Source organism: Aphis gossypii, chromosome 2 (assembly GCF_020184175.1).
Source record: "Aphis gossypii isolate Hap1 chromosome 2, ASM2018417v2, whole genome shotgun sequence".
In the NCBI taxonomy this organism is placed as follows: domain Eukaryota; kingdom Metazoa; phylum Arthropoda; class Insecta; order Hemiptera; family Aphididae; genus Aphis; species Aphis gossypii.
Genome location: NC_065531.1, coordinates 10,980,466 through 10,996,417, shown reverse-complemented (window position 1 = coordinate 10,996,417; position 15,952 = coordinate 10,980,466). Strand labels below are relative to the sequence as shown.

At 27.6% G+C, this 15,952-nt stretch overlaps 1 protein-coding gene across 2 annotated transcripts in view; it reads right to left on the bottom strand.

The window, feature by feature from the left end:
- Window positions 1-15,952, bottom strand: part of LOC114121043 (lachesin-like) — a 199,705-nt gene that overhangs the window by 43,939 nt on the left and 139,814 nt on the right. For both annotated transcript variants that reach the window (XM_027983187.2, XM_050202390.1), the window contains exon 5: window positions 10,736-10,864. In XM_027983187.2, the coding sequence (XP_027838988.2) occupies window positions 10,736-10,864 (129 nt within the window). The remainder of the gene's footprint in view (window positions 1-10,735; window positions 10,865-15,952) is intronic.

The window sequence follows — 15,952 nt, the reverse complement described above, 5'->3', positions numbered from 1 at the left end:
CAATTCAGTAATCAGACCTAGAACCTCAATCAACAAACGTAATTGAACTCGACTATCGCATCCATCGCCAGTCCACAAGTGTTCACTACCATCCGCTATTCGACTGCTATAGAGGTCGTATTTATGGTTCCTATTCCATTCGAGGGCTTCAAACGACCGTTTATCATTCGAACACAAGTGAATTTTCAACAGCACTACTGGCTAATAACGTTGGGCACCAATTGTTCTCCAAATCGGGGGATTATGATTTGGCCGTACACTACAAATAATTGTGTACACAATAAACGTTTCAGTTCGTATTTATAATGTATAATTATGAATTACGACGAAATCGGCTGACGCGTAAAGTATCTGTCTTCATTGTGTTCGTTGTGTTCGTTTTTTTTTTTTATAGATCTCGACATTTTATTTTGAAAAATATTCATCCTTATTTTAATTGTATAGCTGCGACGTATATTTTTACCAGATCCTCGGGCGTAATAGTTAGTTCTAACCTACGGAGAAATAAAATATTTTAAACGAGATTGATTTGGGTGATCTGTTAAAACCAATTCCACATTTACGTTTTAGAACTACTGTTCGGCTTACTAGCCGAACACTAAACGCACTTTATCTAAGCAGTAGGCATTGATCGCGCCTCCGAAAAAATATATAATTTCTTTTTTCTGTATCTGCATGTATCGGTGAGACGACGTTATTAGGATTTCTCGCGAACGTTCGCAATTTTACCATCTCATTATTCGGCGACGCTCGTCAGTCGTCGGTATAAATATCGTCGGCGGTTATCATTATTTTATTTTCCTCTTCGATAAAATAACGAACGGAAATCTATTGCGTTCCATCGTATAATTTAAGTACGGAGTTTGTTCGGTGTCTGTCGACATAATGTTACGTCTATATCGATATATTGTAAATTGTAATACTCTGATGCAACGTCAAGTGATGGAAATATATTCGTGTGTGAGTAAAATTGATTTCACGTTAGTTATTTTTCTTTGTTCGTCGCGCGTTAAGTATACAAGAGGATTCAGACATGTGTAAAAATACAATGTCTGTATACGAACGCGTAAAAGTTAAAATCGATTGGATGCTGACGGAAACGGTTGTGGTAGTTTGTATTTTAATTGAATTACACAAACAACCAAGTACTTAAGTTATTTAATAATTTAAACTGCACTTATGTGTAGGTATAATAGGTGGCTGATTTTTGAGAATACGTTCATCCCTCGACTTGTGTATATCACCACAATATTAATTATTAGGTTAAGTAGTTATTTATTGAATCTAATAATACGACTTAAAATAAACCAAAAAAAAAAAAAAAAAACAAAAACAACACGATAAAAAGTAATAATATATTATAGTTAAAACTCGGTTTATGCTTTGCGTACAAATTTCACTTAACATAAGTCAACAGTTTTACCCTCAACTCGATTTTCATGATATTTAAGCTACATAATTACGTAATTACAGAATCTCAAATATTTTCATCGCCACACTGCAGTTTAATAATTATAATGATGATGCTACTATTGGTCCATTGTTAGATATTATAAATTGTAACAATAATACTTGGTTTTGCAGCAATTGCAGAGAATCGATGATTATAATTAGATCATAATATCATATTTTATGAATATCCAACTATAAATAGAACCAGTATCTAATGTTATTGGATTTGATGTTTTAATTATGATAATATATTATTATTTTATACATCATAATGAAAATCACTCATAGTCAGTGTTATTTTAGGGTCACGGTGCGCTTATATGCGACCGATATCTATTATTTAGTACCTATGTCCTAGTGTCCTACACATCCGACCGTTATTGTGCATTTAATTAATATTAATTTATCTATGTAATAATCTGTTAAGTTATTTGCTCGTATTATTTCTTCTCATTTTCAGCATTGCTGTCATAGAATAGAATACTAAAATATTCCATGTTAAACTTTTAAAATATTCTCAATTTTATTATTAAATAATTATTAATATCATGATAAAAATATCTAATATGTGTTGAAATTTAAAGATCTATGTAATATTATTGAATTGTACAGTAAAGGAGTCTATGCCCAAAAAATATCGTTTAATAAAGTTATAATAATTATTGTTTAAATGTTGTGACGATTGTTGTTAACAACTTAAAACCATTGTATTACTTTATCCTTTAAGTCTGTCATAAGTCGCTTATAGTTGGATTCAGACTCGGGTGTGGGCGTGGGCTAACTGAGAATAGCATCGGATGGTCTTGTTGATAGATGTATGATGCATGTATATATTTTTAAAATTAAAATTAAATTAAATAGATATTTAAATAAATCTAAACTTAGGTACCTACTTAGTCAAATAGTGTGATATGAAATAATAGCAATATTTCAATAATTAGATTTATTTTTGATAAATATTAAAAAATTTGACAAGATTTTGAATACATCGGAAATTTATTTTTTGTGTGTAGTAAATTACGAGACATCTGAATCTTGTCAAATTATGTTCTTACATGTGATTTTTAGGTTTTCACCTTTATAAAAATGTTTATTTTTCACATTGTTAGTTTGTTTTATTTGATTCAAGACCTGTCAGAAAATTTAATATGTTATATGATTGAGGACAAAAGACATGTGTCAGATATTATTTTCTTTGACAGCTTTTATTTTACCTTGTGACAGTTATATATTTTTCAAAATTAACAAAAAGAAAAAATGTAAATTCAAGGTGTAAAAATCCTATGGAATTAGGCGAATATGAAAACTATATTGAACTGAAAATTGGTAATACATCTTAGATTTTCCAAGAAGAAAATACGACTTGTAAATAATAACTACGTAATAAATATTATTTTATTAAAAAAAAAAAAAAAAAATGATTTTTCTGTTAATATTAAATCTTCTATTGAATGTACCAAATACAGCGAAAATTGTAAAACCTGATATTAAGTGTTTAAATTTTAGAAAAATACAATTATATTATAAATCTGCAAGTAATATATAAGTAAATAACGCGATAGTATTGCATTAAAAGTTAAAATACATATATATATATATATATATATTATTAAATTATGTATGGGTCACTTCAATTAACACTGATTAAATATCGGACACAGATTGTATTTTATATAAATCATTTTTAAAATTTTACAGTAGTTCTTTTGATACAGTATAAATTGGTAACACTGGTTAACGGTATTATAATACTTTTTTTCTTCAAAATTTCAATATTATCAGATTCTAAACTCAGTAATACAATGTAACAATGATGTGCTTGTGTGTGTGTGTGTGTAATGTGTAATGCTTTAATTTTAAATTACAGGGGTGGTTCCCAGTGAAAAATTGAATATGTTTGGTGCATTATACAGGTTAAAATAATTTTTTAGCCGTTTTCAAAAAAATTGGAAAACCACAAAACAGCGACGGAAAAACTAGAATTTTTACACAAAACCAGTTTTCGACAAAATCTACTTTTTCAAATAAGTAGTTGTAACTCAAAAATGAATCACTGTAAATACTTGAAGGTTCTCAAAATATTAAGGCTTTTTTTGAGTTATTTATAGACAACTGTAATTTTCGATTTTTCTAAGTATTTTTTTTTTTTGAAATGTCGATATAAAAATTTTAGGTGCCCATAAATACTTGAAAAATTAATACGAAGCTTCTTTTCTTATATGTTTTTCTTAATGTAGTAAAAAAAAATCCAAAAACGTTAATCACAATTTTTTTTTTTAAAGTTCAAATATTTACAAAATATGTTAAAATTGCAAAAATGTACAAGTAATTTTGTATTTGATAATTTATAAAATTTTATTTTATATCTAAGGTAAAAAATACAACTCTAAGTTTTTCATAAGTTTTCTTTTAAATAGCTATAGAAAAATCTCAAAGCGTCATTATAGAAAAAAATGTTATGAGCGCCTGAATTTTAAATTTTTACAAAATGGCTTAGATAATGATAACGATTTATCCTCAAATACTTTCAAATATTATTATTAAATTAAAAAGAAAATGATCAATTTACTTTGATTAATTGTAGGTGTATTATAAATAAAAATGATGGGCATTTAGAAAAATCGGCACATGTGTAATAAAAATAAATAATATAACATTCTCTATTAAATTATCATCTGAATAAATGAATGATGGGAAAAATGTACTGTTCAAGTCGATTAAGACATCTAATGATGGTTAATTTAAGACAATAATATTAATATTGTTTTTTGATGGACGTTATTAAAACGTCCGTCAAGAGTGTATATATTTTTTTCGTTTTAAGGTAGATATCATTTTTTTTTACTTAATCGTCTTAAAAATACACAATTTCAGATTAAATATTGTATGTATTTTTTGTAATAATCAATCTGGAAATTCACAAAAGTGACTTATCCATCATAATTTGTTAAAGCTACTGTCGAAATATTTAGAGCGTTTATTTTACCCAAAAAAATTGCTTACGGGAAAAAATAAATCATATTGAAATAATAATATTGGATAAACCAATATATATTTTTCCTACGCTATGCTTTCAATCTAAAAAGATTACCGTTATAATATTGCAGTTGTCAATAAATTAATAATATTCAAAATAAACACTTCAAACGTGAATTCGAATCATCTGGAAACAAACGCGTATACAACACGCGAACCTATATTATTTAAAATTATCGGTACGACCTGAATGCAGCAAATACGTTACTATGGACTTTGAATATCGTATTCCGAATTGTAACACTGAGCCGCCATACGCTCGATGCAACGTAATTGTGTCTCTATTCGCGTTGTTCAATAATTCAACATTTTATTTTTTCAGGGTGTAGGTTTGTTGAACATTCGTTTACAGTCTACAATAAAACATCGGAGATAATCCGTGTTTTATATTTATTTGATATATTTTCATCCTTGTCGTTTTATCTCAGAATTTATATTATTTTTATTGGCGTTATTAGTTTTATATAAGCGCATCAGCATTAAATATAATATATTGATTTTAAGAATGTATTTGTTGGGCATTTGAAAAATAAAATATAAATAAAATAATAATCCGGATATTATTTACTTAATTACACTAACGTATCTTCTACCGTATAAAATAAATCGTATCGTTATGATTAATCTGCCATGGATGTGTATTATTGTGTATAAATATATAATGCATATTATGAAATAACGTAAAAAAGGTGTATAACAGAGGTCAGAGATACATGGTATCATTTTTAAATTTGGATGCTTAAAAACGCGTATTTATGAAGATATTAGTTTTTTATTTTGTAACTGTAATGGATTTAAACACATTTCAAATCAAATTACGTTTAATCTAGTTAGTTAAAAGTTTGGAAGCGACTATTAAAGTAATTATCGTTTTGTTGTTTTAGTTGGTTGCAACTTGCATTGTCTGTTCACTAATGTCAAGTGGTATTATAATGCCATTACGAGTTTTTACTGTCAAAATTTGGTTCTGGAAAATTATTATATACACGGACGACGGACATTAGAAACTTAATGGAGTGTTCCAGAAAATATAGACAGAAATTCATAAATTGAAGGCTGTAGAGTATGTTTCACTAACACTACTAATTACAATATTAAATTGTTAATACATATTTATGAGTTGATTATTTTTTTTATTAATATTTTATTATTTTATAAGTGATTCATTTTATTTGGCATATTTTCTTCAGAATAACGTTTATAGGATATGATGAAGATAAAATATTTGGAAAGCTATACTATGTAATATTATATATTTATATTAATAAACTCCATAGACATACTGTAAATGTGTAAAGAGTGTATAAATTTAATAAAGGTACGGAATTATAATTTTTTAGTAAATTCCATAACAACATTGTATAATAGGGTTAAGTAATAAGTATATATATATGCAGATTTACGAAGGTAGAAAAAAATAATAAATTTTTTCTGTAAACTTAAAAGGATTTTATTATTAGATTGCTCGATAAAATACAAAAAAAAAAAAATAATAATTCTCTCAAAGTCAATCTTCTATGGAACGTAACAGAATATAATTTTCAGTAAAATATTGTTAAAATTAAAATCGATAAGCAGCGATAAACGATTATTTGATTTTTTTTTTTTTTTTTTTTGGATGTTGCATGCTATAACTGGTACGTGTATAGCCGTATATTTTGCGTATTATTGTAATAGTAATAATGTAATGTATTCTATAACTGGAAAAACGGAGAAGTATTTTCTGGTAACTTAAAAATGTATTAATAGATTAAACGGTGATCAGAGTATGTTCCCAAAATTATCTTTCAACTAGTCTCTTATACTTGCTGAATTCATGAATGACGACACTAGACACTATTGACAATTTTTTTGTAAATTAAAAAAAATTTATATCTTACCAATTTAATTATTAAATAAGTGATATACCATATAAAATTATTATATAAATTTAATCACATTTTTAGGAAACTACGAGTAGTAAGACAAACAAAAATATAAATATATTATACAGTAAAAAAAAAGAAGTTTTGGATAAATGCTTATTGGTAAAATTCCTTCAATGACGTATTTAATTATTTTCTTTTAAATATTGAAAAGAGTATTTTGAAGTATGATATATTATTATATTTACTTTATTTTGTAACCACAAAATATAATGCTGCTATTACAATATAGGTACACTTTTTATAAATGCTTTTAGTATTAAAAAAGTTTTTTAACCGGGTTATTAAGAAAAGTACAGTAATAATATACTTGGCTTTAGTTTTATTTGGTTTAATGTATGAGTGTGTAATCAAATTAATGATTGGATCGGTAGATCAGTGTAGTAGGGTTTATGATAATTATATTTTTAATTTAAGATATAATACATTATTAATTATAGATATTATGTAACATGTACTATTTGTGGAATATAGTTCTGTATACACTGTATACCCAAGGTAGTGTACCTTCTGTGAAAGTCGGTGATGTTTAAATTAAATTACAGTGAAAAAGCGATATTTGAAAAAATTAAAAAAGAAAAATGTAAAAAGGTGCATATTATTTGCAAATCATTATTAGTTATGACTAAAACTGAGTTCTATAAAAATATTTATTTAATAAAGAAAAAAAAATACTACTCAAAAATTCGAAAATATCGATTTTTTAGATTTATTTATTCCTAATAGTATAAAGAAAAAAACAATTTTTAAATTGGTTGAATTTTGAATGAATGAAAACTGACCAAAACATTAATAAATTGTACTGTACTCATTTGAAGCACTTTTGGGTCTACCTGTTTTTTTTACGAATAGTTTGGATTGTTCGGAAACATTCTATTAATCTACCTTATAATATAAAAACATTGGTATTTTTTGTTATGCAAATTAATAATAATTACTTATTTATGTGTATAAGTTACTTACCAATTACACTATTGTTTGTAGTAGGCCTCTTGGGATGCAGCTGAACAAATATTTTGTCAAAGCCCCTTTGACTTTTATTTTTAGGATAAATAAATACTATTTCTACGTGTTCAAGAATAATAACTTTCAGTTTATTAAATTTAAATTTTGAAAAAAAAAGTTAGGTGATTTTTACATTTTTACTTTTAGTTATTGGAAAAGGTAGAGTAGTTAGAATATTAGCCATATACATTGTATCTAATATGTGTCTATGTGTAGTTTGTAACAGACAACGGCCGCCGTCGTCTAATATGATAATATTATATTATTATATAACATTAAAAAATGAAAAAAATAAAATAAAAAAAGTACAGATATCAAATTATAGATAATATAATCGTATAGATTATACGATAGATTATCGTATTATCTGGTACCGGCCCACTGTGCAATAGAATAGTGGCACACCGGGCAAGTCCGCTACTGAATTTTCGCATAGTTTCCTCATAAAAATCTGGTACTATTAAAATGACTGATTAGATTATTATTTTTTTACATTATATACTTGCTCGTACTTACACATACTTATAAATTCATTGTTTGCATGTAAAATCGTTGTCCTTATAAACGACGAGTCGACGGTGATAATCAGCCGTTCGATTAAATAAATAAAAAAAAAAAAAACCTTATTTGATTTAATAATACACCTTTGTGCCAGCCAACGTTTAGCAATTGTACGAATAAAACGCCACTACCTCGCCATCGTCATCATTGAATTTGTTTATTGACTCAGTCTGAATGTGAAATGCACGATTGGTTATTCATTTTCACGCAAAACCGCAACCAATATTAGATATTGGTTGCGGTTTTGTGCGTGAAAATGTAAATAGAACAGTAGTCAAAAATATTTCACGCGTGTCATCGTCGAACGGAGTAGACAAGTGAATCATCCATGTAATTTTGACGTGCAGTTTATAACTTCGTGGCTCTTAAAAATTTATTCAATTTTTGGTCGTAAGTTTTATCGAAAACGCTGTGGACAATAGCCACACGGTCATCGGGGACCACGTTCGATCGATTAAGGGGGAATGAAATGAATCGTCATAACTTTTATCTGAATTCTGAATTGATATCCAAATTATTAGTGAATTGATATTATTACTATTATTATTTATTTGACATTCGGTAAGTTAATAGCAATGAAGGACAAAACTTTATATTATTTTTAACGGGGTAATTTTGACTTTTGAAAACCTATCTGAATTGTAAATTTTCAAAGGAAACGTTTTACTTGATTGCTCTGTCAAAAATGTGACTTTCTGCCAAACACAGTTGTGTTCATGTAAAAGAAAAGTACTCAAAAAGCTTAACTGTAAAAACTATATCCCTTCAATTCAAAGTAGAAATATATGAATGCAATCATATGCATGTCATTTGAGTATGTTTTTGATCTACATGTATGTGAGATGAACAAAGTAAATATATTATTATTGAAAAAATGTGGTACAATATGATTTAATATTCCTAAGTAACTTTTTCTTGTCAACATATTTTTTTGAAAACCTTTGGAAACTTTTCTTCATAGTGTACCTATAAATGGAAAAAAAATTCCTATCTAACATGAAAGTTTTTACTTCATATGAGTTGATAATATGGCTACTGCTCAGAAAATTATTTAAGTACACATTTTGCGTGAGTCAAATTTCTTTTCGATTGTGAAGTTTCTAAGTGGTGTTATAATCAATGGTTTTTTGTTTGAAAATATATCAGCATAGTATATTATAACCTTAATTTTATTATCGTTAAACTGGACCACATATAATATCTTTCACTTAGCATATCTAGTGATTACACAAAAACGAATTTATAATATAATTAAAAACTTGCAATTATAATTAATATTGAGTTTCATACAAACTCGTATTTATTTTTCGATCGTGGCTATAATAAAAACTAACAAGTTACTACATAAGAAAATTTGATTTAGAAATAACTATTAGAACCCTTCATGTTTTTAATTTTAAAACTTAAATACCAAATAGAATGAAGACTGGAGAGTTTCGATGAATATGGCTACCGAAGTTTGAACAATGACGGTAGCTAATCGACTTTACGGGTTATGTGTTTTTTTTTTGCTCAGTTATATTTTCAAAGTTCCTTCAGTTTCAATAATAAACGTAAATTGCTTCAATTTTTTTTCTTTAATTCGTTTCTCATTTTTAATATATTCCCTAGGCGATCTGGCGATCTCTACGAGCGATTTTACAGAATAACTCTTACAGCATTTTGCCAATTAACAAGCCGAATAAACGCATACTTCAAAGCCAAGTGGATGTCATTGATTGTATATACTTAAAAATGTAATCGATTAAAATAGTTCAACAGTGTTATGGGTGTAAATAAAAGTTGAGTTTCGAATTTAAATTTTATCAATAGTTAAATATCAATATTTTCATAATGATTAATATATTATTATTATTTCGTCATCTGTTTATCTAACACTTTATCGGGGTCTGCAACTACCAAGCAGAAACCTGTATTAATCGAATTTTTAAAACAGCTATATGCTATAAACATCGTGCTCTAAACAGTAAGTATAACGAATAAAATACAGTTAATTGGTGTGCACGAACCATTTTAAAATAAAATACTGTTATACTGACTACAATACGCTTTGGGCCGCAATACTACTATTGGGATCTATTTTTTCTATATACCCGATTTTTCGTGCTCTATTCGCGTTCCATTTTTATTACACTGCGGTTTACCGTATACAATAACGATAACATTAGACTACTTTTCGATTTAATCCGCTCGTACCAGACCTACCGACCAATTTTGTTCACTAGTTCCTTTACCTACGTGCTTTTATCGACGTTTATACCTTGACATTACGTGTTTGTTTCATTCCGTATACACATACAAATCAAATCAATATTTAATTTATTACCGCTCGTTCAACTGCTGTCGAATAATATAATTACCTACGTACGATTATATAATAATCTAGACATCACGCGACGTGATAAAATTGAACAAAACGGGATCATTTAGATTCAGTCAGATGAATACACACAAAATATATCTAATATATGTATTAGGTTCTATAGAAATCGTTTTATGGGAAATTGCGACGAAGGTTTTGACATTTATTTTATGTGATAACACATTAATAATGATAATAACAATAATACTATCATTGCAATTGTAAGTTCAGATTTTTAACATGATAAATTATCTTGAATAAATATTGATCGATAACAAAAATCTTATAGATAATAAGTTAAACAAAAACTGTATCGAGTCGATTTACTATGTACCATTATTAATTATTAATGATATAATTATTTATATTAGTGTTTCTATATTAAAATACTCACAGTAAACGCTCAACGTTATCCTTTTGCTGACTGCGGGTGGTATACCATTGCTAGCTATGCAGAAGTAAACTCCGGTCTGTCTTCTGTCAAGCCGCCAAAGTTTCAGGTCGTTACCAACATATGAATTGTCTGCCAAAAAGACAATAAAATAGTAATAATAACAATAATAATAATGATGACATCCGTTAACTATCACGTACTAGTGGTATAGTGGGCTACCATACCTAATCTATACCATCCCCAACACCACCACCATCAAATAGTATACTTTTTTCCTCTTTCACGATACTACGACCACCTCTTTGCTGTGCTGTTTCACACGGATGACGGTCGTCGTACCATCCTCTCGACAAACCTTTGTTTTTTTGACGTTTTTAGGCGCAAAATCTTTTAGGAACCATTTGTGATAGAGGAAAGGAGCCGACGGATTTTCCCTTTTTATTTTTGCTTTTTGGTTTTGACATATTTAAGTGTACGCTGGTATTTTATACACCAAAAGGCTAGGGGTCAAGTACAGCCGCAAAATTCAGACGCTGTAGTAAAGAATAACAAAATATAATAATTTGCGTTGAAGGCTGTTTAGAAAAACATCGAACCTAAACTAACGTTTGTAATCGTCTTCAATATGTTTTCTTTATTGTTAAAGTAGTAAATTTCATCAATCATATGTGATCATAATGATTATAATTTATAAAACAACCTACGGTATTATGTGATCACATTTTTTGATTTACTACAATATTAATTGATTTAAACTGATGAAATGTATTGCTTTTGTTTTGGAGTTTTTAATAATATCCATTTCACTACTGTTCTAGTATTAATGAAATACAGAATTGAACATGAAAAAGGATTGATTGCAAGCTACATATAGTTAGTGGATATAAAATATGTTTATAAATATATAACATAACGATGATAATCGGTAGTATTAGTTTAAAATAAAAATAAAAATATATTATACACCGGTCGATGTTGAAGCATGCGAATGTGAACAATATGGTTTATATTGAGTAGTGTATGATTTTAACTCAACAATTGTAATTGAAAAAAAGGAAAAATATACATTTTCATTTTTACTAATTAAGTCAGACCATAGGTATATATATTTTGTAAATAATAAAAATATTTTTTTTTTAGATAAATAAGTTATCATATACAATTATTAATAATGCAAAAATCGTAATGGTAAAAAATCGAAACAAATTATGATTATTGATCACTCACAGTTAAAATTCGAAATCCGGTCTCTCCAAAAAATAATTAAATTACGATGATAATAAAACCATTAATTGTCGGTCACGTAGTTTGTTATCAGTGTATAATGTCAAGACTCTTTTTAATGCGAATGTGTTTTTATCCTAGTCGTGTTCTTTTTTTGGTTATGATTTTATACACTACCTAGCATAATTTATTATGAGACGTATTTTTATATATTTAATAAAACATTAAAAGTCATTTTGAAAATCAAACAAATTTAGTCATGGATGTATTTGTATTTACTCGTTTAATTTCCTTAGGATTCACTAAATTGAAAATATAAAAACCTACACCACTGTGTGTCATTTATTTTTGAAAAAAATCACTTGGAGATTGGATTTATAATTATGGAGTCGACTTGTCAAAAATATTCATTTTTTAATTATTGCAGGTATTTATCAAAACACTAATGATATATTATTTGAAAGATTAGTAATTAAGACAAATTATCTTAATAAAAATTCAACGATAAACAAGTCGTTTAGTTAGGTAAATAAAAGTGCTTTGGCATAATAACGATTGTGACGATCAACAATTAGAAATTATAATTTTATAATTTTATAAACCATGTATACCATAATTAATTTTGTAAATGATAAGAGCTATAATTGTTGCCTGTTGGTATTCCTTTTTTCAATTATTTGAAGGAGTTATTTAAGTATCATTTCTATTGTAATCTTAAATGATTCTTTCATTCGAATGTTTTAATACATTTAATTAAAATTGAATTTGTGTAATTATTTTCAAGTAAAGTTAAATAAAAAAAAAAATATGTTCAAGTTGCGCATATTTTGAATTGTGATTGTGGAGTGATATCAGCGAAGTTTTAGTGTATAGTGTAAAAATAATATTGAAAATAATAAACAAATTTATAGTTTAAATGGTTTATTTAATGTTGGTATTTTTTGTTTTAGAATATACAAGCCAGATTGACAAATAGTTATAACGTAGATGGTTGTTTTTATTTTTTAAATTAACAATCGATTCTTTGCAGCTATATTATTATTTATTTTTTTATATTTAAATTTGTCAAGCCAGGTCAAAAGTCTATTGTTTTGTTTTATAAGAAAAATGAAAGCAATAAGTTTCTGTTTGGCGTGTAGCTTTGTTCTAGACATTTTAATTACGAAATTTGCGTAGCGTGTATCGGAGATACTAATGCACATTATACAATATTTTATATTTTTATTATGTAACAATAAACTTAAATATGCCAATTAAATAACTTTTCAGCCATAATAGCTGAACAAAAATAGAATTAAATGCTATTTAAGAATATCAATAACTCTGTAGTTGTGTAAACAAGTGAATAGATTATTCATAGTAAATAAAAGTTTCTAACTTATGCTTAATACAGACGTATTATTTTTATTATTATGGATTACAGCAAATATTTAATGCTTGTAATTTTTTTTAAATAATTTTTACCATGGTTCAAAAGCTTAAGTCAGTGATAAAATGTGCATTTAATTGTGTTTTATTAAACGTCTTAATACTTAACAGTGGAATAAAATAAAATTGATTTTTTTTTTATGAAAATCGACAATAGTGTATAATACAATAATTGTGATGCTGGAGACCGTAATTCTTTCCGTTATATAAAAAAAAAGTTAATTCATGAACTTACGGGAAAAGCGCACTCGCGATAAGTTTTCCGCCTATACAGAGCATTACAATTAAAGTCTCGATGGTAGTTGCGTAGGTATGGCATGCTACTCAAAGCGACTTAAACGTACATAAAAATGTCCAAAGTTAACTTTTAAACGTAGTTTTATGGAGCTGCGCGTGAAGGTGAAATTTTAATATACTCATATGGTTGAGAGTTTTTAGAGCCGAAAGACATCAGCCGTTGTTATCTATCACGCACTTACCGTCGGCTCCTTGGTATATAAAACCACGCGAGCGGAAACCGTATATACGAGTAGATTTAGAAACTTTTACAAAGGGCCACAATAACAGTTTCGCACTACTTCCTCTGTGTTTGCTCGAAAAACCACTCGACGGTTGTAAACTAATATCGCGCACGCGCGCGTATCTCATTTAATGTACTCGGCAGTCTGCTTTTTGTATAAGCATTATACATATAGTACAAACGGGTATTGGCCATAAGACAACCACGCTCGGCATATTATATTGCGATATCCCGATAATAAATAGTGGCCAGCCGTTTTCTGTTTGCGATAACGCGAAACGATCAACCAATTGAAAATTATTATGCAATAATCAGAAGTCATGAAAAATATTATAACTTTTGATAATTTTGACAAGGTGAACTACCGTTTTTTTTTTTTAAACACGTTAAAAAATATCGAAAAACTTTGGCTGATTTTTTAACGATATTCCAAAAGTTCGGCAAAAAAATAAAATAAAAACATCTTGGTATTGATTAAAGACTTGTATTAAAAACTCGCGTAAAAATAAATATAGGATCTATAAAATATGTTAATATTATCGATATACCTATATATTATATATATATATATAACAGAAACATATATATTGATAATCGTTTACGGAAAAGTACTTTATACACGGTGATTCACCAAGCATGTTTATTCTTCAATAACGCAGTTATTAAAAATCTAATTTTTGAATTTTTAAATATATTCGTATATAAAGTCAATATTTTCTAATCTTGTGATATTTTATACTTCTTAAATATAATATCCTATGAAAATTTATGGTTTACAAATTACAACTCTTATTTTATATACTACACTATTACGCAGATAATTTTTCTGAAAATTGTAATGTATCGAAATCAAAATTCAAACTAGTAGTTTTTGATTTGTTTAACTTTGCAATTAAGAATAATAGGTCAAAGATAATAGGTACGGAGGACAATTATTTTTTAAGTATTTCATCATAAGTACAAACATATATACCTGAAAAATAAATCGTTCAAATATTGAATTAGGTATAATATGAATATAAAAAAAAAAAAAAAAATAATAATTAATAGTTTCCCGTAAAAATAGGGCATTGTGGATGGTTATTTAACAAATAGAAGTTTGTACCGCAATTCATGAAGAACATTTTTAAGTAGTAAAAAATATATATACTTAAGTACTTTAAAAATTCCAAAAATCAGAAATTAATAAATTTATTATTCATTAAAATATACATACATATATTTATATTATTATATTATTGAAGTTTTTTGATTTATTTAACATAGTAGTTTAATTCTAACTTTCCCCACAGGGCTACGCCATTGATAAACCAGAAACATTATTACAGATTAAGCCTGTAGTAATATCGGTCTAATATGCGTAAGAGTGCAACTACAAAAGATTCATTTATCAGATAATTTGAGGCGGCGAGGGATGGGCTGGTATTATTGTATATATATATATATATTGTTAGATCGAAAATATTGTTTTACGAAACCGATGCCGCCGGGTTAAAACGCTACAACGGTATTAAACAAAAATTTCATAGGAAAGTTTTCGCATTTATTTTGTCGTGTTTATTGACGTCACGCTCCGTTCGGTGATTTGTATGATTTTTAAAAAAAAATCAAACAAAGCGCGGTTAAGTGGCTGAAATGTATTCCAATAACTCCGACGCCACTGCCTCGCGCCGTTTGGGATTTGTTTGAATTTTTGATTTGTTTCGTTTTTGCCAAGGTGGAATAATAATAAAGAAAGCAAACCTTGCCCGTCTGTGGCGTCTCATTTTACGATAACTACCTATAAAATATTTCACACAAGTTTCCTTTTGTGTACCGCTAAAACATTAAATAAAAGTTACAAATAGCGTACGTAATTTAAATGAATCTCTAGAATCGCTAAGAAATGCGCAAAGTAAAAAGTTTAAAACTATAATTATTGTGGCCTAAAGTTCTGATGTTTGTCGCGTGTTAGTTTGTGTGTTCTTACTCAAAATGTAATTGTAGACTTCGAGGACTTACGTGAGTAACAGGTTACAGGATGACAATGGGCCAGAGGCGTAAAT